The 24,813-nt window shown below is 44.0% G+C and overlaps 1 protein-coding gene across 2 annotated transcripts in view; it reads right to left on the bottom strand.

The window, feature by feature from the left end:
* Positions 1–10,813: 10,813 nt before the first annotated feature.
* Positions 10,814–24,813, bottom strand: part of MTMR8 (myotubularin related protein 8) — a 48,342-nt gene continuing 34,342 nt past the window's right edge. The window contains exons 10-14 of one of the 2 annotated variants that reach the window (XM_069747205.1): positions 21,433–21,482; positions 17,220–17,420; positions 16,389–16,514; positions 15,331–15,457; positions 10,814–13,244 (exon numbers count right to left, since the gene is read on the bottom strand). In XM_069747205.1, coding sequence (XP_069603306.1) covers positions 12,978–13,244; positions 15,331–15,457; positions 16,389–16,514; positions 17,220–17,420; positions 21,433–21,482 — 771 coding nt within the window. In that variant the 3' untranslated portion in view covers positions 10,814–12,977. The remainder of the gene's footprint in view (positions 13,245–15,330; positions 15,458–16,388; positions 16,515–17,219; positions 17,421–21,432; positions 21,483–24,813) is intronic. The other variant, XM_069747206.1, reaches the window with a different exon arrangement.

Here is a 24,813-nt window from a genome sequence, read left to right as displayed (position 1 = left end):
CACTGACCAGTCATGCTGGAGGATGTTGCAGGCAGCTGACCGCTCTCCACGGCATCTCCAGACTCTGTCACGTGCTCAGTGTGAACCTGCTTTCATCTATGAAGAGCACAGAGCGCCAGTGGCGAATTTGCCAATCCTGGTGTTGTGTCAAATGCCAAGCGTCCTGCACGGTGTTGGGCTGTGAACACAACCCCTATCTGTGGACGTCGGGCTCTCAGACCATCCTCATGGAGTCGGTTTCTAAACGTTTGTGCGGACACATGCACATTTGTGGCCTGCTGGAGGTCATTTTGCAGGGCTCTGGCAGTGTTCCTCCTTGCACAAAGGGCGAAGGTAGTGGTCCTGCTGATGGGTTGTTGCCCTCCTACGGCCCCCTCCACGTCTCCTGGTAGCGCCTCCTGCCTCTGGACACTACACTGACACACAGCAAACCTTCTTGCCACAGCTCGCATTGATTTGCCATCCTGGATGAGCTGCACTACCTGAGCCACTTGTGTGGGTTGTAGAGTCCGTCTCATGCTACCACGAGTGTGAAAGCACAACTAACATTCAAAACTGACCAAAACATCAGCCAGAAAGCATTGGTACTGAGATGTGGTCTGTGGTTCCCACCTGCAGAACCACTCCTTTATTGTGTCTTGATAATTGCCAACAATTTCCATCTGTTGTCTATTCCATTTGCACAATAGCATGTGAAATTGATTGTCAAACAGTGTTGCTTCCTAAGTGGACAGTTTGATTTCACAGAAGCTTGATTTACTTGGAGTTATTTTCTGTTGTTTAAGTGTTCCCTTTATTTTTTTGAGCAGTGTATAATCCCAGATAAACCCTTTAAAGTTTTGGTGTTGTCTGTCAAAATAAATGTGAATATGATATTTGAGAGCATTATATTCCAAGTTATGAAACCGTTTTGATCAGTTCTGGGCAAACTGCTGCCCACGGGCCATGTCCAGTCCTCTGGCTGTCCCAATCTGGTCCGCAAACCGCACTAGCCGGAGGGCTGAAACAGTGGCCCACAGGCTACCCTTGCCCTCTGTAGTCACCGTATCTCCATCTTCCACCAATCAGCGTGTAAGCCAGCAGTCACTGGGACGTCATTTTATTGCACTGGTGTGGAGATTCAGTACACAGGAACATAGGCCAAGTGCCGGGGAAACTGGAGCCAGGAGAGTATGCATTTTTTTTCTCCATGTGTATATATAGAGCAATGAAATTAGAAGCCAAAAGGTGGGATGGGAGGATCAATTTGTCAGACTTGGACCCATCAGCCAAGTCAGTCATCTCTGGTCACTGAATGTGAAGTTTGCGAATCTCTTATCTCCCGGTTTCTTTGGCACAGCTTCTGATTAGCTGAGCTGGTGCGACATCATCTGTGCATCAACTTCACATATAATATTGCGCCAGCCCTGGCTCATCAAAAGCAGAGTTGAGGATCCCAGAAGAGATTTGGGAACCTCACATTCCGTGGCCAGAGACTACTCACCTATAAATTGTACCTGAGCAGGATTATATTTTATTGCTTTGTGACCTTCTAATTTACCAACATTGAATTTATCTTGTAGCACGAAAAGGCATTTACACTGCATGATTATAGTGAATGATTGTTCCTAAGAACGCTGGTTTCATAGTAATCGTATGGTCTGAGCAGGCTGCCGATCACTCGTCAGGTGAAATGATCTTCTGTGCTGCACAAAAGATCATCATTCTCGGCAGCACATGAAGTGACTGCAGACATCAACACAATACTGGACAACCCGTTTAAGGGAAATCTTCCACCTCCAAAAAATACTATTTACCGTACCTGCGGATACAGTGGTAATATGTCTGGCTCTGTTACTGGGGCAGCGGCAGTGGACTGAAAATGAGCTTACGTTCTCCCTGCAGCCGCTGGCTTCAGGTCACTGGCGCAGTGCGGTTAGGAGTTATAGTCACTGCACACTACACTGTAATCGTTCCACAGGACATTGGTTGACAGTGAGCTAAATAATGTTTCTAAAGTCATCAGATTAACAGCTTCCATGTTTGTTTGTTTGTTTTTTTACACTGCAACAGACTGAAATAGAGATTGTGGATATTACATGTGTCAACATACCCAAGTTTAATAAGCGCTTCAGCTTGTGGACACTTATTTGCAGCTGTCACCTCTCTGCATTGCACAAATGCTTTGAATATTTTTATACAATATTATAACTGGTAAAACAGGTGGCAAATATTACAGATATTTACGTGGAGCACCTGGCATAACCAAGAATCTGTAAGGATGGGACAAATGACTAGTGAGGAATGTTCCACCATAGCGCTAAAGTGGCTGCTGTCTACACAGTCCATGTGCAAAATCCCATGAGTTTTGTGGCAAGTGCCTCCATATTGGCTGAACATGCCTCCCAATCTGTCACGGGAGGCTGGTCGGCACCTGGGAAGGCTCACCCCTGGGACTGCGCTCCTGAAGTTACCAGCAGAGATTGGCGCGGTTACAGGTAGAGTGCGGGCTTGGCTCCTGAGCCTGCTGTTTATGTATGGTGGATGTTGTTAATGGTGGAACCAACCAGCCATAGACCTTGGCCTAAGAGGCAATTCTCATAGCGAATACTAGGGTAAAATAAAAAGGTCACTGTTGTGGGCTGATGGGATTTTATGATTTTCTCAAGCAGCCGTAAATGCCTCAGTGTTCTAAGTATTGTCTATAAAGCAGTAATACAGTCATAAGTCCATATATTCTATGCTCACATACATATACCTCAGCGGACTCAGAGTGCCGCTGTATTTATTGGCCTGTATACTATAAGAGTTAGGCCGGAGTCACACTTGCAAGTGTGATGCGAGAAACTTGCGCGAATCTCTTGCATCAATACCCGGCACTGTCGCCGGCACTGGGACCGAAGCGTTCAGCTACATAGGAATACATGCAGCCACACAGTCCGGTCCGAGTGCCGCTGGGTATTGATGCGAGTTTCTCACATCACACTCGCAAGTGTGACCCCGGCCTAATGCTTACTGACCCTTGGGATGCGCAATGAATGTGTGATCAACGGTGGTCTGACTTTGAGGGACCTTACTTTTTAGGGGAATGAAGTGGTCACCTAAGAATGCTCACCCATGAGGCGGGGACACCAGGACTTTGCATTGACCGCCTCGCACACATGGATGACGCTGCACTGGGGTCTGTAGTGTCGCCCAGGCTCATTCCGCACTTATGACAAAACCTACGTGCACTTCTCCCCCATCATTGTGACTCAACATTTCATAATATTTGCTTCTGATATTGATGACTATTTAGTGAATGAACCCAAATGAAAATCACAACAAGTTTAAGAAAAGGGCTGAAAATGTATTTATTTTTGTCAAGAACAAACAATAATGTCCAAATGAAATGGATCTGGAAGAGTGGTGAGCAAGGGTGGATCCAAACAGTGCAGTGATATACAGTACAGACTTTGGTACAAGACATTACAGCGTTGGCATAACGCAAACGTTTACCTACGAGGGGCTACAGGTTGTCGCATTCTGATACCCCCAATCTACTGGGAGGACCGGCACCACATGCACCAACACAACACATTCACTTTCTTTATAACCAGTGCACACCTGGATCCCCAACATTCAGTTCTCTAGTTTCAAAACTCTTGAAAATTTACATTTTTGAAATTCACTATATAGAATATGATGCATTGCTAGAACTACTCATTAAAAGGGACGCTCCACCACTGGACAAACCCTGCTTTAAGGGTATGTGCACACGTCCGGATTTTTAGCGTTTTTTGGCGGAATTTCGCTATAAAAAAGCTATAATTCCGCATAAAAAACGCTAAAATTATGCATCCTATCATTTAGAATGCATTCCGCATTTTTTGTGCAGATGTATGCGTTTTTTTCTGCAAAAAAAACGCAATCCGCAAAAAGAATGGACATGCTCATTCTTTTTGCAGATTTAATAGCAAAACTGACATTCAGGAAAAAAAAAAAAAGACGCAAAAAATCCGCGCAAAAACCGCGCAAATTCTGCGAGAAATCCGCGCGGAAAAAAACGCGAATTTCTGGCAGAATTCTCAGGATTTTGTCAGGAAAAAAACCTGACGTGTGCACATACCCTAAAGGAGTTGTCCAGTCTAAAACCAAGTCTGCAGTCACTATGCAACTGCTTGTGAATACTTGGCTGCACATATATGATATGCACACTCCTGGCCACAATCCAACTAAATGGTTTCTGGCCTCGCCCATTGCAAGTCTAGTCTGATTGTGGCCGGGAGTCTGCATATCGTATACTTTTGCTCCCATGACCACGGCTCGCACTATGCGCAGTGTGAGAATTCACAAGTCTGCAGTAGCATAGATTGACTACACACTTTTAGGTTTAGACCAGACAACCCCTTTTATCACTTTGGGACACCAATTACAAACTAGCGGATATTTACTTCCCGCACCAGCGTTGTTCCAGTGACCGCCATTCCCAGTGGGGCACGTGACATGGGCGGCAGCAGACAAGTGACAACAAACAGCAGCCGATGATTGGCTGTAGCTCATCGATATCCTAGGAGCGTACATCCGCTGAGACAAAATAGTAAAGGCTGCAGAAGACCCACGACATAAAAATTTGGAAGAGTAACTATTGTTTTTATTTTAAATTGTGCATTAAGCCTGGAGTTTTCCAGTAGCAAACATCTACTTTGTTGTAAAATATTCCATCCAATAATTATATGTAAATAGCCCCCCATTGCCCCCTTAATGCTCAGTTATGCTCCTAGCCCCATTATACCCAGACTGGCCCATATGAACAGGTAATTGTTGTCCTTGGGTAGATACTTAGGCAAGACTAGCAGTTTGGAGATTTCAGTGCAAGTCACTATTTCAAGTGCAACATTATAGTCAAGCATGTAGGAGCTGTAAGATATCGGAGAAGAGTATCCCAGGGGCGGCACCATTCATCAAGGGGCTTTCCACTGCATTTCCACTAGTGATGAGTGCAAGTGCTAGTTACTGGAGTTTGCCTAGGGTGCTCGGGTATGCATGGAGTATCGCGGGTGCTGGAGTGACATGTTCGAGTCTCCGAATGTTTCTAGGCTCTTTGTCAGGCAATCCCCGCATGTGTTGTGGCTATCTAACAGCCTTGAAACATGTGGCTATGCAGACTTGAACAGGTCACCCGAGCATCCATAAACATTGAAATATTGGCCTGCACTCTGTATTAGGTCGGGGTGCTGGTGTGAGAGACCATAAGGTCTAATGTCAATATTATACTAAATCCACCGCACTCCCTAAGTGGAATATCTTAAGCAGACATGTAAATTTTTGAAAAATGCTAATTTATTCAAATGAAGAGAAAATAAATTACATCGGATCAAACTCAAGGCAATTATTACAAAGTGTGTATGCGACTCAGAATGGTGACGTTTCGACCCTCCCGGGTCTTAATCCAGGGTCGCACTTAATCCAGGTTTTTTTTTTAGGAAATAATAGGGAGGACGTCGTCCCTGTGATGTCCAGGGGCAGGTATTGCTCTCTAATAAATGTAGCCTAGTGGGTGATCCGTCTCTGGGTGCAACCTTGTTTGGGAATAACAAGGGGGATCCGTGTATGGGTATAGCCTTATTAAAGAATAACAGCGGCGCATCTGCGTCTTGCTGGTGTTTTAGCGATAAATACGGCCAAAAGAGTGATTCGTTTTGGGTAGTGTGGCCACACTACAGGACGCAGGAGCGCCGTTCACACACCCCTCAGGGTTTCATGCCTACACCATCTGCAAGACGCGGATGCGCTGCTGTTACTCCCTAATAAGGCTCTACCCAAAAACGGATCACTCTTTTGGCCGTATTTATCGCTAAAACACCATCAAGGCGCAGATGCGCCGCTGTTATTCTTTAATAAGGCTATACCCATACACGGATCCCCCTTTAGGCCGTATTTATGGTTAAATCACCAGCAAGACGCGGATGCGCCACGGTTATGCTATTCTTAAAGACTAATATAAATACTTTTCACCCTGTTCAGTGCGGCAGTTCTATATCATTTATAGGGCCTAGATTAATACAAAGACCACGATGACTAGATCAGCCAAAAAGAATCTCTGGGAGTTGAAATTGGTGCCATTTATTTCAATATTCCCCATAGATGTTAGAAAAAAATCTCCTAATAATAAATTAAAAATTCATGATTCTGCTCAGTATGGATCAGGACGTGAACCCATATAGTAAAATACCTTCTCCAGTCAAGACCAGAGTTTTCCCTTACATCCTCTATACTGGCACTCCCCCATATACACGTCCATACGGTGAGGTTCTAACTCTCTAAGCTGAGAGAACACTCACCAGTTTCTCATGCCCAGAGAACCCACACTAAGATATTGCTGGTAGGACGATAGCATTTCTAGGTCTTTCGGAACGTTTGCATTTACATTTTGCACATAGACATTCGTGAAATATAAAACAGCTTTTTTGTTACATGTAACGTCACAGTGTGAGAAGCAAACACTACGGGACAGCTGCATGCTGCACATTTATCACAGGCCGCTATAATATTACTATCCAAGTCTCCATGTTTCTACTTCTATGACCTGTAACTTTTCGCTCCTAACAAAGTCTACGGGATGCAGCAAAGCGCTACGGCAGGCGTCAGAGCTAGAGGCTACAGATCACTACTTTTTCCTTTGGGGCACAGGATATGTTCAGGTCATGCCATGCTAACAAGTTCAGCATTGGGATGCCCGATGCATACACATGGGCCCCAGCTCACCTGATAAGGGCAGAAGTATGCACTTTAGGCCTCCGTTGCAGTGACCCGTGTCAGTACACATTTTTACCATGTATGAAAGCACAGCACACGGCTTAGTCACACTGCAGTCCATGCCGGCCACTGTGTAGCTATACGGTGACCCGTGTCCGGGAATACCTCTGCCATATACCAATAGCATGAGGTGAACAGATCCTCTCCGATCTTCTAAGCATCATTCCCCGTCCTTAGGGTAGGCCATCAATATCACATCAGAGGGGGTCTGAGACCTTCACCGACCAGCCCTTTACTTCTGGCCACCTGCAAATCATCTATGGAGCAGACACCGCTAACTGCGTAGCTGGTACTCCGGGGTATCACGGCTCAGCTCTTTTTGGAGTAAATGCTCCATTTATCTCTGGCTGCCACAGGACCCACACACCGCTGATCAGAGGGGATGATCGGTGTCAGACCCCCGCAGATTTTATGTTTAGGACTTCAACACTGATGTCTTATCAATGGGGTAAATCCTGGAAAATGCCTTTAAAAAGGGAATTAGTCAGTAGGATCAATGCTCCTAAGCCGTTTATATGGGCATGTAGCTTATAAGAAGATGAATAACATGGCACCTCCATATCTGTAATCTGATGAATTACTGCAGAGAAATCCTCCTTTTTCTTAATGAACTGTTAAGATCTCTGGGCCGGACAGAGATTTTCCCGAGAGTCTGCCTCCAGAGCTTAATATTAATTCTTAGCAACGCCTCTGTATGTAAATTGATGCCCTAGCTTAATGGTGTGATATCAGACTTCATTCATGAAATTTCGGGTGACCAGTGTCTTCGATTGTGCCCTTCTATGGGGGCATGGACTTCAACTTCCTTCCGCGTAGGTGCTGCCCAGCCACGCAAGAGGAAGTCAGCCCCATAGAAGGGCACAAGAGTGAGGACAGAGGCGATCTGTGCTCGCCCGAAGTCTCGTGAATAGAGTCTGATATCACACATGAAGAGAGGAGCTCAAATAACACACAGAGGCGTTGCTAAACATTATCTTTTGCATATTAAGAAAAACAAGGATATCCTTGGAATAAGATATTGAATCGCAGATATCAATGTATAATTTTAGTTAATGTTCTATTACCTGCATGTCCATATAGACGGCTTCGGAGGAGTAATCCTTCTGACAGATTCCCTTTGAGCTCCATTAGAAGTGACCCTGAGGCTACTGACTTATAACCATGAAAGCCTGGCTTCCAAGTAAGGATAATGGAGGAAGGTGGCCATAGCACCCTCACTCTAGCAATCAGTGGGATTCTCACTGATACTATTAGACAGGCTCACAAGTCTCCTCAGAAGACAAGAACGGCATACAAAAGGAGCATTTCTACTTTATACCATGTTTAAAAGGGAACCAGTCACCTGTGCGCTGACAACACCATGGGAAGCGGAGCTCAGAGCCTGGCTGTGCTATTGCAGTCAGTTATGTTTTTCTCCGAGTATGAAGCCCCTTAGTGGCTTCGCCTCATACACCTCCGGGTGATTGACACGTCTCTCCCCTGTGTATACATAAGTACAAACCTGTCAATCAACTAAAATCGGATCTAGGGAGAATCTGTCCGGTGGTGCCGGACTAGTCCCGTCTATTCCTACAGTACCCAGCCAGCTCTTCAAAGAAATACAGGTCCTTCTCAAAAAATTAGCATATAGTGTTAAATTTCATTATTTACCATAATGTAATGATTACAATTAAACTTTCATATATTATAGATTCATTATCCACCAACTGAAATTTGTCAGGTCTTTTATTGTTTTAATACTGATGATTTTGGCATACAACTCCTGATAACCCAAAAAACCTGTCTCAATAAATTAGCATATTTCACCCATCCAATCAAATAAAAGTGTTTTTTAATAACAAACAAAAAAACCATCAAATAATAATGTTCAGTTATGCACTCAATACTTGGTCGGGAATCCTTTGGCAGAAATGACTGCTTCAATGCGGCGTGGCATGGAGGCAATCAGCCTGTGACACTGCTGAGATGTTATGGAGGCCCAGGATGCTTCAATAGCGGCCTTAAGCTCATCCAGAGTGTTGGGTCTTGCGTCTCTCAACTTTCTCTTCACAATATCCCACAGATTCTCTATGGGGTTCAGGTCAGGAGAGTTGGCAGGCCAATTGAGCACAGTAATACCATGGTCAGTAAACCATTTACCAGTGGTTTTGGCACTGTGAGCAGGTGCCAGGTCGTGCTGAAAAATGAAATCTTCATCTCCATAAAGCATTTCAGCCGATGGAAGCATGAAGTGCTCCAAAATCTCCTGATAGCTAGCTGCATTGACCCTGCCCTTGATGAAACACAGTGGACCAACACCAGCAGCTGACATGGCACCCCACACCATCACTGACTGTGGGTACTTGACACTGGACTTCAGGCATTTTGGCATTTCCTTCTCCCCAGTCTTCCTCCAGACTCTGGCACCTTGATTTCCGAATGACATGCAAAATTTGCTTTCATCAGAAAAAAGTACTTGGGACCACTTAGCAACAGTCCAGTGCTGCTTCTCTGTAGCTCAAAAGTGGCTTTACCTGGGGAATGCGGCACCTGTAGCCCATTTCCTGCACACGCCTGTGCACGGTGGCTCTGGATGTTTCCACACCAGACTCAGTCCACTGCTTCCTCAGGTTCCCCAAGGTCTGGAATCGGTCCTTCTCCACAATCTTCCTCAGGGTCCGGTCTCCTCTTCTCGTTGTACAGCGTTTTCTGCCACATTGTTTCCTTCCAACAGACTTACCATTGAGGTGCCTTGATACAGCACTCTGGGAACAGCCTATTTGTTGAGAAATTTCTTTCTGGGTCTTACCCTCTTGCTTGAGGGTGTCAATGATGGCCTTCTTGACATCTGTCAGGTCGCTAGTCTTAAGGTACCTTCACACATAACGATATTGTTAACGATATCGTTGCTATTTGTGACGTAGCAACGATATCGTTAATGAAATCGTTATGTGTGACAGCGACCAACGATCAGGCCCCTGCTGGGAGATCGTTGGTCGCTGAATAAAGTCCAGAACTTTATTTCGTCGCTGGACTCCCTGGAGACATCGCTGGATCGGCGTGTGTGACACCGATCCAGCGATGTCTTCACTGGTAACCAGGGTAAACATCGGGTAACTAAGCGCAGGGCCGCGCTTAGTAACCCGATGTTTACCCTGGTTACCATGCTAAAAGTAAAAAAAACAAACACTAGATACTTGCCTACAGCCGTCTGTCCTCCAGCGCTGTGCTCTGCTCTCCTCCTGCACTGGCTGTGAGCCGGAAAGCAGAGCGGTGACGTCACCGCTCTGCTTTCCGGCTCCCAGACAGTACAAGAGGAGAGCAGAGAAGCAGAGCGCAGCGCTGGAGGACAGACAGCGGTAGGTAAGTATCTAGTGTTTGTTTTTTTTTACTTTTAGCATGGTAACCAGGGTAAACATCGGGTTACTAAGCGCGGCCCTGCGCTTAGTTACCCGATGTTTACCCTGGTTACCGGCATCGTTGGTCGCTGGAGAGCGGTCTGTGTGACAGCTCTCCAGCGACCAAACAGCGACGCTGCAGCGATCCGAATCGTTGTCGGTATCGCTGCAGCGTCGCTAAATGTGAAGGGGCCTTTACCCATGATGGGGGTTTTGAGTAATGAACCAGGCAGGGAGTTTATAAAAGCCTCAGGTATCTTTTGCATATGTTTAGAGTTAATTAGTTGATTCAGAAGATTAGGGTAATAGGTCGTTTAGAGAACCTTTTCTTGATATGCTAATTTATTGAGACAGGTTTTTTGGGTTATCAGGAGTTGTATGCCAAAATCATCAGTATTAAAACAATAAAAGACCTGACAAATTTCAGTTGGTGGATAATGAATCTATAATATATGAAAGTTTAATTGTAATCATTACATTATGGTAAATAATGAAATTTAACACTATATGCTAATTTTTTGAGAAGGACCTGTACATCATTGGCTGCAATTGTGAGTTCAGGCTCGGATTCACATTGCCCGTGGTTTGGGCAGCATGAATCAAGTGATAGATTCCCTTTAATCTTTGACATGGTCAGTAAAGTAACCAGAAAGCAGTGCTACTGCGGCAACAAAATTGGTTTAATTAAACTAGTGACAATAAATTAACAAAATTCAGAAAACACATTTTATAGCATTAGATCTACATTAATAACCTTTTAGTTCACTTTACAATGCGTAACAAAAATAAGTATGTAACACTATAGATACTGAAGTAGTATAACATTATGTCATATGGGCAACAATGGCAAATCTGACTGGCTACATGGACAACTAGATTGATTTCCCTTTAGCTGCCGTGGAAAAATCTCTGGATGGTGGAATCAAGCATGAAAACCAGCACCGAGATAAAACACTGATGCTTCTGGCAACAAGCAGTGTCCCTCCATTTATTTCATAACCATGTCCAAATGAGTAGCAGCTTAGCTTCTATAAGAAGATCTGCTATTATGTGTGTGCATATTATACACCCCGGGGTGTGCAGGGGACAACCCTCCCTCTGCATACATTCCCTATTATCATTGTTAGGTGCATATTATACACCCCGGGGTGTGCAGGGGACAACCCTCCCTCTGCACACATCCACAATTATCATTGCTGGTGCATATTATACACCCCGGGGTGTGCAGGGGACAACCCTCCCTCCGCACACATCCACAATTATCATTGCTGGTGCATATTATACACCCCGGGGTGTGCAGGGGACAACCCTCCCTCTGCACACATCCACAATTATCATTGTTGGGTGCATATTATACACCCCGGGGTGTGCAGGGGACAACCCTCCCTCTGCACACATCCACAATTATCATTGTTCAGGTATATGCACACGCTGTGGAATGGAGTGTGGATTTTTCCACACTGATTTTGGTAAATCTGCAGGAAAACCGCACTGCGGAATTACCGTGGATTTACCGTGGTTTTTGTGGGGTTTTACATCTGCGGATTCCTATAGAGGAGGCAGATGTAAACCGCTGCGGAATCCGCACAAAGAATTGACATGCTGCGGAATATAAACCGCTGTGTTTCCGCCTGTTTTTTCCCCGCAGCATGTACTGCGGATTTTGTTTTCTATAGGTTTACATGGTACTGCAAACTCATGGAAAACTGCTGCAGATCTGCAGCGTCAAATCCGCAGTGTGTGCACATAGCCTTAAAGGTAACCATGATGGGTCACAGTATACAGCAATGTACTGCACAGAACATAGATTTACATGTCTACATTCCCACAGAAGGGTCCAAATTATCTAGAATTTGCACAACAATTTTTCCCCAAAAATGTTAATGTAAGCTAAAAATTCAGCGACCACCAGACCAGAAAACAGTAAGATCCAAATGTACAGTCTGTCTTTCCCTCTTGAAGGTCCTCAGTGTCTGACATCAAAGTGAATATACAAAATTGGAGTGAAATAAGAAAATGATGTCATGGTGACGAAACATTTGATAAATTTGCTTTTTGCATAATTTAACAGTATTTGTCCTTTATTGCCCAAGTAAAAAAAAAAAAAATCTTATACATTTAACATTATACAAACAATGAATCAAGACACTTTGACCTTTACATTCCCATAAGAAGTGCTCTTGGATTAAAAACAGGAAATCCTACCGGTGCCAGGCAAAAGTGCAATCAAACGAGTCCATGGATGAGCGTAGAGGTAATCATACATTTCATGAATGGAAAAAAAAAAAAACTTGTCGTCATTGTTGTTTGATGCATCAATTGCTGCCCGACTCCCGGATAAATACTGCAAATGTATCAGCTTCAATATAAAGACTGAACGTACAACGGTATAAAGGTTCTGGTGCCTCTATGCCATTATACCTAGAAACCTAGTGACCCATCTCACAAATGGAGACGAACAAGGCTGATCAAAAGGTGAATTACAGGGAACCCATGGAAGATGACATTCCCCCATCACTGCTCTGTAAATCCTGCCCGATACCCACATGACCTACCTATGACATCAAGGATGTAGCCGCCTTTAGCCAAATTATAGTGTGCGAATGAAGCTTATGAGGATTTGGCTGATGTGTTTACCATTTCTAAGACCAACAGCCTGTCCATGGTTCAGACATCCATGGCACCTACATGATCAGAATGGCTCATTGTGTCTGAGCTTTTACCATTTTGTATTCCCTTTAAGCAGTGACCATAAACTGATCCATTTTGTTCTTCTCCTCCCTAATGGTAGTTGTTGTGGTGCAAGGATATTGCCATTTCCAGTTATTCAGTGGTAGCTGGCGTCTTATTGTCAGAGGAATACGTATGAGGGGGGTTCTGGATACTCGGCCCGTGCTCTTCCTCATTTATTTCCCTTTTTAAGCACAGATCGTTGTTTGCCACAGAACTATTGGAAAAATCAGCAGGAACTTCTTCGTTATCCCCTTCTGGAAGCAGATCATCAGACTGTTCTCTCACTGCTGGAATATCTTCAAAGCAGTCAATCAAGGAGCAAGCATCTTCTGGAAGGGTGTTTGGTTTGGGAAGCTTCTGGTTTGGAACAGAACAAATTGTTAAATTCTATTACCATACACAATAAGCAAAAAATGGTTCTTCCAAAGGGCCCTCATACACATTAGGCTAAAGTCAGCTGGACCCATCGCTCTCACCGGGATCGGCAGTCAGCGTAATGTGTATGGGGGCCTGCCAACCCTTCCCTAACATTTGTCAGTGCCTGCTGAATGTCAGCTGCCGATCCTTTACTTCTTCCTAGAGCAGTTGCTGCCACTTACAGGAGTGCACGTCAGAGCCGGTATACGGGGGAATTGGTCTCACAGCAGTGTGCGGCCGAGCCAGTATACGGGGGAACAGGTCTCACAGCAGTGTGCGGCCGAGCAGGTATACGGGAGAGTTGGTCTCACAGCAGTGTGCGGCCGAGCAGGTATACGGAAGAGTTGGTCTTACAGGAGTGCACGTCCGAGCCAGTATACGGGGGAGTTGGTCTCACAGCAGTGTGCGGCTGAGCCAGTATACGGGGGAGCAGGTCTCACAGCAGTGTGCGGCCGAGCAGGTATACGGGAGAGTTGGTCTCACAGCAGTGTGCGGCCGAGCAGGTATACGGAAGAGTTGGTCTTACAGGAGTGCACGTCCGAGCCAGTATACGGGGGAGCAGGTCTCACAGCAGTGTGCGGCCGAGCAGGTATACGGGAGAGTTGGTCTCACAGCAGTGTGCGGCCGAGCAGGTATACGGAAGAGTTGGTCTTACAGGAGTGCACGTCCGAGCCGGTATACGGGGGAGTTGGTCTCACAGCAGTGTGCGGCCGAGCCAGTATACGGGGGAGTTGGTCTCACAGCAGTGTGCGGCCGAGCCAGTATACGGGGGAGCAGGTCTCACAGCAGTGTGCGGCCGAGCAGGTATACGGGAGAGTTGGTCTTACAGGAGTGCACGTCCGAGCCGGTATACGGGGGAGTTGGTCTCACAGCAGTGTGCGGCCGAGCCAGTATACGGGGGAGTTGGTCTCACAGCAGTGTGCGGCCGAGCAGGTATACGGAAGAGTTGGTCTTACAGGAGTGCACGTCCGAGCCGGTATATGGGGGAGTTGGTCTCACAGCAGTGTGCGGCTGAGCCGGTATACGGGGGAGTTGGTCTCACAGCAGTGTGCGGCCGAGCCGGTATATGGGGGAGTTGGTCTCACAGCAGTGTGGGGCCGAGCCGGTATATGGGGGAGTTGGTCGAGAAAGCTGTCGGCTATACAATTGTTTGTCCAACTGCTGTCTAATAGCTGTTTATAGGCGGCCTTAACCAGTTCTGGACCACTAAAAGGGCTTGTTTACATGCTTTATTTTTCAGGGTGTGTTTAAAAAGGAAAATCACTGCATAGATTTTACAAAACCAGCAATGTGAGCGAGATTTCTTACATCTCATGCTCCTAGTAATTATTTTTTTCTTTGCAGATTTGAACCTTCAAAGTTTTTTTGTTTTTTTTTGTAAATCTGCAGCATGTCAATTATTTAGTGTTTATGCAGCATTTTTCACCTATTTAAATAAATTGGAAAACAAAGTAAAAATCAAGAGCATTTTACTTAGCGTTTTTTTTCTTCCAACACTGAATATTTGCAGCAGATTTTTCTGCTCCGAAACCCAAAGTGTGTAGACACTGTAAATCTCTGGGCGGTCGGCTCTTTGCACGGTCCTTATAAAACATCTCTGTAGAATGTAGAAGAACCTGCTTGTATGAGATGGTGCAGCTGTGGGTGCAAGGAGCTGCCGAACTCCCCATAGAGAAGGCAGACGTGGTTTACAACCACCTCTGCCTCACTGATCACACTTAATACCTTGTGGGGGGCAGGCTTAGAAAAATAGACAATTTTACTGTTGTGTTTTTCCCCTCATTTAACTCACCCCTTCAATATCAGCAAACAGAAAAATAATAAAAATTGACATATTAACTGAGCCCTTTGTATCACAAAAAATAGGAGTAAAAAAATAAGAATATGTGAAGAAGAAAAAATTATTTTTAGCTCCATGCAAAGATGCAAGTATGATAAAACCCCACAATTTGTTTGGTTAGGTTTGGGGGGGGGGGGGGGGGGGAGTTCCAGGTCCTGAACTGGTTAAGTCAAACATTTCACTTACATCCTCCATGTCAGTCTCATCAGCTTTCAAAGTTGCCTTCCTGTTCATACATTCAAGCAGGTGGTCCAGGACAGATTGCCGCGGGTGCATTCCCTTGTCAAATCGGTTATACATTCCACACCAGAATCTGAAAATACATACAGAAAGAATTGTACAATGAAGACAAATCACTGTGTACGGCAGGAGAGAGGGGATCGGCTGCTTGGTGTAGGAAGCATAGGATTAAGTCCACGGAGGCCACATAAGAGATTGCCATCTCCATGTTAGGCCATCGGTGCGAGTGGGAAACTATCCTCACAGATTTTGTGTTTCAGTCACTTTATTTCTTAAACTAAAAGGCTTATTAGTAAATCATGTGATGACTTGTGAGGCTTTGTAGTCACTAGCCATAACAACCCATCATGGCCACCATACACTCTAGCCAGAGCAGGGCAGAGAGAAGAAGCTGAATAGTCATGCATCAATGTGAACCTGTCAGCAGGTTTTTGCCATGTAATGTGAAGACAGCATGATGTATGGGTTAAAACACAGATTCCAGTGATGCCTCTGTTATCAAGCTCTGTGGTTTTGTTTGCTTACAATGATAGTTTTAGCACCAGGAGCTTATCATTGCTGGGACACAGCAGCGGAGTGCATCCTAGCCTGACACGCTCCCTCCTGAGCTGAGCACCCCACTGTCTATGGACTCTGTACCCAGAGAGCCTGGTGTGGGCGGGGCTAGCTTTCTCAGCTCTGCTTCATACCAAATCGTAAAGCTCTGATTACATCAGAACGGCTGCACCCAGTAAACTAAGTGATACATCACTGGAATCAGCTTCTCTTTGACTACATTATGCTGCTCTCAGAGGAGGCAGAAAATCTTACTGACAGATTCCGTTTAAGGGAAAATGGCTTTCTGCCGCAGAAATGTTCGCTGACCACAATCGTTTATTGGCTCAAAAGAACGTTTGTAAGAAAACTGCAAACCGAGACTGCTGCACAAATAGTGCAAAAATAATAACGCTCCACAGCTGTAAAGAGCGGCAAGCATCAGGAGTGACCATGTTATTTTTACTCACTTAAAGCAGAACGGGTAGGTATTTGGCTGGAGGGTTTTATACGCATTTGATATATACAAGGGGTTCATAAACTCTTGCTTCCTTTTTAGAAGAAATGGCCACAAGGAATGCGTATTTTCAAAAATTCTGTTGAGGAGAAAAAGAAAAAAAAATTCAGGATTGAGGATAACAGTTTATCATAGGATAGCTACGAAATGCACAATACTAGCAACTGAAGGTCATTTTAACATTGTATTATATAGACTTGATCCATTGATTAGAACCAGTCTATAATACAGAATGCAGTACAGTAGTCAGATCCCAAAAATAGGAGCCAAAATTGAGACTAAGGACATATTACACAAGAAAATGCCCATCTTCCACCCACCATTCATTTCTCTTTTCCCCAGCAGTCAGAGCAGACACTGATACCCCCAGCAGTAGCAGCAGTCCCACCTTCCCTCACTGAGCAGCTGCAGTAGTGCCCCTACCTAGGGCAGCATTGTATGACAGTGCCAAGTAAAGTCATTGACCCGCTCAGTACAATCCATAGACAAGCAATTACTGTACCATGTGGATTGTGACTTCATGCTCGAGTTTCTGCATGTTAGAAACAAATCCACTGATCGAAAGGTATATCCAGACCCTTTTGTCTATAAAATGCATCATCTGCTGAACTGAATTTGGACGTGTAAATTGATTTTTAAAGCATAAAAGTGCAATATAGAACCAGATGGTAGCCTCCTATCCAGGAAAGTTCTTCAGATGTGATAAGTCCGCACAAACTGAAAATAACTGTATTCAAAGTACATAAAACACATAAGAAACAAACAAATGCTGTCAGACACTGACTTGAGTTCTTCACGCTCTTTTTGGGAGTTTCCAATGAAGTTTCCGAACTGGCAGGAATAAACATGATCATGAATTTCCAGTAGATATTTTTCACTGAACTCAAAGGCACAAGGGAACTGCTCCATAAGATGCCACACACACTCCAGGAATTGTGTGAACACGGGAGATGCTTCTTTGGGATCAAACTCTAAATGATGGCATCTGCGGTAGAAAAGACAGATCAGGTGAGGCTGCTTATCTAGTCGGCCATATGACGAGACGCATGTGTGTGCGTATGTATGCGTGTGCGTATGTATGCGTGTGCATGCGTGTGCGTATATTATATATATATATATATATATATATATATATACACATATACATATATACATATACATATATACATATATATACATACACATATATACATACATATATACACACTGCCTACAAGTAGTATTCAACCCCCTGCAGATTTAGCAGGTTTGATAAGATGCAAATAAGTTAGAGCCTTCAAACTTCAAAAAAGAGCAGGATTTATTAACAGATGCATAAATCTTACAAACCAAAAAGTTTTGTTGCTCAGTTAAATTTTTATAAATTTTAAACATAAAAGTGTGGGTCAATTATTATTCAACCCCTAGGTTTAATATTTTGTGGAATAACCTTTGTTTGCAATTACAGCTAATAATCGTCTTTTATAAGACCTGATCAGGCCGGCACAGGTCTCTGGAGTTATCTTGGCCCACTCCTCCATGCAGATCTTCTCCAAGTTTTCTAGGTTCTTTGGGTGTCTCATGTGGACTTTAATCTTGAGCTCCTTCCACAAGTTTTCAATTGGGTTAAGGTCAGGAGACTGACTAGGCCACTGCAACACCTTGATTTTTTGCCTCTTGAACCAGGCCTTGGTTTTCTTGGCTGTGTGCTTTGGGTCGTTGTCTTGTTGGAAGATGAAATGACGACCCATCTTAAGATCCTTGATGGAGGAGCGGAGGTTCTTGGCCAAAATCTCCAGGTAGGCCATGCTATCCATCTTCCCATGGATGCGGACCAGATGGCCAGGCCCCTTGGCTGAGAAACAGCCCCACAGCATGATGCTGCCACCACCATGCTTGACTGTAGGGATGGTATCCTTGGGGTCGTATGCAGTGCCATCCAGTCTCCAAACGTCACGTGTGTGGTTGGCACCAAAGATCTCGATCTTGGTCTCATCAGACCAGAGAACCTTAAACCAGTCAGTCTCAGAGTCCTCCAAGAGATCATGAGCAAACTGTAGACGAGCCTTGACATGACGCTTTGAAAGTAAAGGAACCTTACGGGCTCGTCTGGAACGGAGACCATTGCGGTGGAGTACGTTACTTATGGTATTGACTGAAACCAATGTCCCCACTGCCATGAGATCTTCCCGAAGCTCCTTCCTTGTTGTCCTTGGGTTAGCATTGACTCTTCGGACAAGCCTGGCCTCGGCACGGGAGGAAACTTTCAAAGGCTGTCCAGGCCGTGGAAGGCTAACAGTAGTTCCATAAGCCTTCCACTTCCGGATGATGCTCCCAACAGTGGAGACAGGTAGGCCCAACTCCTTGGAAAGGGTTTTGTACCCCTTGCCAGCCTTGTGACCCTCCACGATCTTGTCTCTGATGGCCTTGGAATGCTCCTTTGTCTTTCCCATGTTGACCATGTATGAGTGCTGTTCACAAGTTTGGGGAGGGTCTTAAATAGTCAGAAAAGGCTGGAAAAAGATAATTAATCCAAACATGTGAAGCTCATTGTTCTTTGTGCCTGAACTACTTCTTAATACTTTAGGGGAACCAAACAGAATTCTGGTGGGTTGAGGGGTTGAATAATAAATGACCCTCTGAAAAGACTTTTCACAATTTAAAAAAATAAAATAAACAAAGAAATAACATTCTTTTTTGCTGCAGTGCATTTCACACTTCCAGGCTGATCTACAGTCCAAATGTCACAATGCCAAGTTAATTCCAAATATATCTATATATCGATCGATCGATCTATCTATATAGATAGATATATACACACACACACACACACACACACACACACACACTGGAAGCCTTGAAGAAGCCTTCTACTGAATGGGAAAAAGTTAGTAATGCCTTAAACTTGGAGCTGGAAAGCAGAAGTACCTGCATATCGCACCTCTGCCCAACTCTCTGCAGTGCAAAGAACGAACACTGATATTAGAGTTCATACGATGAGGATAGTTCTGCTTTTCCAACACAGTAAAGTTTAAAGAGTTATTTCACCAAGTGTTTTAAGCACCATATCGCTCCCCTCTCCAGCTTCCTGTGTGCTTGACAGTTCAAGCACAATAGTTGTGCCGCCGGTCCGAACTGTGCCCACTCCGATGCTGCAAGAAGAGGAAGCTTTGCCTCTTCAGCAAAGGATCCAGCAAGCTTCAAACTAGCACTTACAAGCTCCATGGGAAAGAGCATATGAGCGCTGCACTCCTTACCTAGGAGATCAGTAACCGCCCAGAATCAAGAGGTGGCAAATAATCCAGGTAACGAGCAGTAAAAAGATAGAGTTAGAAATCCCTCCGTCCTTAAAAATAGAGAGGATGTAAAATTGCAAAGTTGCTGGCCAACTTTCTGCAAAGTGGACAACCCCTTTTAATTCACTCTCAAAATGAACGGAGGCATACATACCCTCACCAATCAAGTGATGGCATAACTTGGCGATACATTGGTTTGCGAAAATATTCATCACTCCTCTTGGCATTTTTCTTGTTTTGCCACCTCACGACCTGGAATTTCATGTCTTTGAGGGCTGGCATCAGTTCATGTAAAGAACATGCCTACAACTGTGAATAATTGGTTTTCTTTTTATCGTCAAGCAAATAAATCGGACAAAATAACAAACTTCAGTGCGAAAACTATTCACTTTTGCGCCAATTACAGCTGCAAGTCACTTTGGATAAGTCTCAGCTTTCCACATCTTGTTACTGGGATGCTTGGCCATTCCTCAAAGCAAAACTGCTCCTTCACAATAGACGGTTTCTTCTGGTGAACAGCGATCTTCAAGTCTGACCACACATTCGCCATTGGATTAAGACCTGGGCTGTGACTAGGCCACTCCAAAACATTTACACATTTCCCCATAAACCACTCGAGTGTAGCTTTAGCAGTATGCTTTGGGCCACTGTCTTGTTTCTAAGGTGAACCTGTGTCCTAGTCTTAAATGACTGATAGACTTCCTCAAGAATCTCTCTTTAATTCGCACCATCCATCTTCCCCTCGACTTTCCCTGTCCCTGCTGCAGAAAAACATCCCCACAGCATGGTACTGCCACCAATATGTTTCACTGTAGGAATTATGTTCTTGGAGTGATGAGCGGTGTTGGTTTGGCGCCAGACAAAGTTTACGTTGGTGGCCAGAAAGTCTAATTTTGGTCTCATCTGACCACAGCACCTTCCTTCATACATTTGAGGAGTCTTCCACATGTCTTTTGGCAAACTCAAAATGAGCCTTACAATTTTTGTAAGCAAAGGCTTTTTCTGCCCACTCTTCCATAAAGGCCTCCTCTATGGAGTGTACGGCTTATTGTGGTCATAAGGACGGATACTCCAGTCTCTGCTTGGGAACTCTGCAGCTCCTTCAGAGTGACCTTTGGTCTCTGTGCTGCGTCTCTGATTAATGCCCTCCTTGTCCAGGCTGGGTGTGTCTGTGGATGTTCCTCTCTTGGCAGGTTTGTTGTGGTACCATGTTCTTTCCATTTGATGATAATGGATTTGATGGTGCTCCGGGGGATTAGAGACTGGGATTTTTTTTTATTTTAAATAACCCAACCCTGACTTGTTCTTCTCAACAACTGTGTCCTTGACTTATTTGGAGATCTCCTTGGTCTTCATGGTGCTGTTTGGTTAGTGATGCCTCTTGCTTAATGGTGTTGCAGCCTCTGTGATCTTTCAGAAAAGGTATGTATATACGGATTGTGTATATACTGATAGACACGTCAATTTTTAGTTATTTGATCCCCTAAATTTAATTTATGCCTATATTTTTCTCACCTCACCAACTTAGACTATTTAGTGCTGATGCATCACACACAAATCGGATTACAAAAATGTAAACACAGGTCGCAATGTAACAAAACAAGGAGGAACAAGACAACGGAAAAGGCATAGTACTGCTGATTTGTTATTTTAATATTTACTACAACAGGCATGTCAGAAATGCTGACTGGTCTACATTTAATACATCAATACATACGGTACCTTTGAGAAAACTTGTGCCCTAGGCAAATCCATTCCTTTTCAATAAGTACCTATGGAAATAATGAGTAAATATTTTCAATAATCTGCATATTGTTCTACTTAAAAGGGGTAAAGTTCTTAGATAGGAAAAGTCAGATAGTGATAGTCAATAGAAGCACTTCTGAAATCTACTGCTAATTTACAATTTCAGCCGTTCTTGAGATATTAACTAGTGATGAGCAAATATACTCGTTACTAGAGATTTCTCGAGCACGCTCAGGTGTCCTCCGAGTATTTTTTAGTGCTCGGAGATTTCGTTTTTCTTGCCGCAGCTGAATGATTTACATCTGTTAGCCAGCATAAGTACATGTGGGGATTCCCTAGCAACCTGGCAACCCCCACATGTACTTATGCTGGCTAACAGATGTAAATCATTCAGCTGCGGCAAGAAAAACAATCTCCGAGCAATAAAAAATACTCGGAGGACACCAGAGCGTGCTTGGGAAATCTCGAGTAACAAGTATATTCGCTCATCACTAATAACACTTTTCTTTTATTTCTAGCTCTGTTCCTTGGGACACTGACCACTGCTGCTAGACCAGCAGAACATGCGCAGTGCTTCCAAACCCTCTCCTACGGAGTTTTTTAGATAGCAGTGGTGGTCGGTCTCCTAGACAACGCGCTGCAAACAAAAGTGGTATAATCGTAAGAACAGCTGCAAATTTTAATAAGCAGCAAAACGCAAAAGTGCTTGTTTTTGTAAGGACTATCCAACAATATTCATGTATGAAGATAGGAGTAAACCTTAAATAAATAAATAAAAAAATAAAAAAAAATAAAAAAAAAAAAACACGCACCAACATAAGCCAAGATGTCTTGCAAAAAACAAATATTTGACAATACGACTAAAGGTTGGCCATAGACATGATATGAATTAACTATTTTTCCTTAATTATCCATTTTTTCGATTATTCTTTTCAGAAATTTATCAGAACAACTTCTAATCTGTATGTTTGGCAGCTAACTTGATCATTATAGAACGTTTTGTGTATAGTAAATGCTTGTACGGATAGGACTACAGTCCTTGTACTGCCTGCCGGGAGAAGTCTCATGTGGATAGTAACGTTTACATTTTTCACACACTCATTGGTTCTTTGTCCTCAAAAAAGCTGATAAAGCAAATTACTGAAAGAAAAAAAACCAAAATCTTGTACAACAAAAGTGACTCAAGTCTGTTTCTTCTATTGCGTATTAAAATGGGCCGCTAAAAATACTTTGGGGCAAAAAATAAATAAAAATAAAGTATGGGTGGGGACTTATCTCTACGAACAAAAGGATTAGGCATTTCCATTCAAGCTGCTCAATCCTTATCTGTCAGGGATGAATTGTGAGCCCGCCTTACATATTACATCAGGGGTGTCCAACCCACAGGCCGCCAGGCTCAGGATGGCTATTAATGTGATCAAAAAGAATTCCAGTCAAATGCAGTATTTAAATGCATAATGAGCAACTGGCCCAGTTGTTCCAGCCGCCAGCCCTTTAATTTTTATGGAGGGAATTGTGAGCATGCAAGCAGTGTTCTGGACATTGCCGAAGACTGGATTAAATCCAACATTGACCAGTGCCAACCCAAGTGTGAGTAAGTGTGTGTGTGTGTGTAAGTGTGTGTGTGTAAGTGTGTGTGTAAGTGTGTGTGTGTAAGTGTGTGTGTGTGTGTAAGTGTGTGTAAGTGTGTGTGTGTGTGTAAGTGTGTGTGTGTGTGTGTAAGTGTGTGTGTGTGTGTGTGTGTAAGTGTGTGTGTGTGTGTAAGTGTGTGTGTAAGTGTGTGTGTGTGTGTGTGTGTGTGTGTGTGTGTGTAAGTGTGTGTGTGTGTGTGTGTAAGTGTCTGTGTGTGTGTGTGTAAGTGTGTAAGTGTGTGTGTGTAAGTGTGTGTGTGTAAGTGTGTGTGTGTGTGTGTAAGTGTGTGTGTGTGTGTGTGTGTGTGTGTAAGTGTGTGTGTGTAAGTGTGTGTGTAAGTGTGTGTGTGTGTGTAAGTGTGTGTGTAAGTGTGTGTGTGTGTGTAAGTGTGTGTGTGTGTGTGTGTGTAAGTGTGTGTGTGTGTAAGTGTGTGTGTGTGTGTGTGTGTGTGTGTGTGTGTAAGTGTGTGTGTGTGTAAGTGTGTGTGTGTGTGTGTGTAAGTGTGTGTGTGTGTGTGTGTAAGTGTGTGTGTGTGTAAGTGTGTGTGTGTGTAAGTGTGTGTGTGTAAGTGTGTGTGTGTGTGTAAGTGTGTGTGTGTGTGTGTGTGTGTGTAAGTGTGTGTGTGTGTAAGTGTGTGTGTGTGTAAGTGTGTGTGTGTGTGTGTGTGTGTGTAAGTGTGTGTGTGTGTGTAAGTGTGTGTGTGTGTGTGTGTGTAAGTGTGTGTGTGTGTGTGTGTGTAAGTGTGTGTAAGTGTGTGTGTGTAAGTGTGTGTGTGTGTGTGTGTGTGTGTGTGTAAGTGTGTGTGTGTGTAAGTGTGTGTGTGTGTGTGTGTGTAAGTGTGTGTGTGTGTGTGTGTGTAAGTGTGTGTAAGTGTGTGTGTGTAAGTGTGTGTGTGTGTGTGTAAGTGTGTGTAAGTGTGTGTGTGTGTGTGTGTAAGTGTGTGCGTGTGTAAGTGTGTGCGTGTGTGTGTGTAAGTGTGTGCGTGTAAGTGTGTGTGTGTGTGTGTAAGTGTGTGCGTGTGTGTGTGTAAGTGTGTGCGTGTGTGTGTGTGTAAGTGTGTGTGTGTGTGTGTGTGTGTGTGTGTGTAAGTGTGTGTGTGTGTGTGTGTGTGTGTGTGTGTGTAAGTGTGTGTGTGTGTGTGTAAGTGTGTGTGTGTGTGTGTAAGTGTGTGTGTGTGTGTGTAAGTGTGTGTGTGTGTGTGTAAGTGTGTGTGTGTGTGTGTAAGTGTGTGTGTGTGTGTAAGTGTGTGTGTGTAAGTGTGTGTGTGTAAGTCTGTGTGTGTAAGTCTGTGTGTGTGTGTGTGTGTAAGTGTGTGTGTAAGTGTGTCTGTGTGTGTAAGTGTCTGTGTGTGTAAGTGTGTGTGTGTAAGTGTGTGTAAGTGTGTGTGTGTGTGTGTAAGTGTGTGTGTGTAAGTGTGTGTGTGTGTGTGTGTGTGTGTGTAAGTGTGTGTGTGTGTGTGTAAGTGTGTAAGTGTGTGTGTGTAAGTGTGTAAGGGTGGTTTCACACTTGCGTTTTTGTCTGCAGCGTTTTTTGTTGTACGCGTTTGGTCGCGTTTTGAAACGCATGCGTTTTTTGCTGCATGCGTTCTTTTTCAGAAATACAACTTGTAGTATTTTTGAGAGGCTTTTTTTGAAACATAAAAAGGCATGCGTTTTCATGCGTTTTTTTGTGTCAAAAAATACATTGGAGTCAATGGAAACGCATGCGTTTTAAGCACATGCGTTT

The sequence above is a fragment of the Ranitomeya imitator genome, chromosome 2, assembly GCF_032444005.1.
Source record: "Ranitomeya imitator isolate aRanImi1 chromosome 2, aRanImi1.pri, whole genome shotgun sequence".
NCBI classification, from domain to species: domain Eukaryota; kingdom Metazoa; phylum Chordata; class Amphibia; order Anura; family Dendrobatidae; genus Ranitomeya; species Ranitomeya imitator.
The sequence above is the reverse complement of the archived record's forward strand: the minus strand, read 5'-3'. Positions and strand labels throughout refer to the sequence as shown.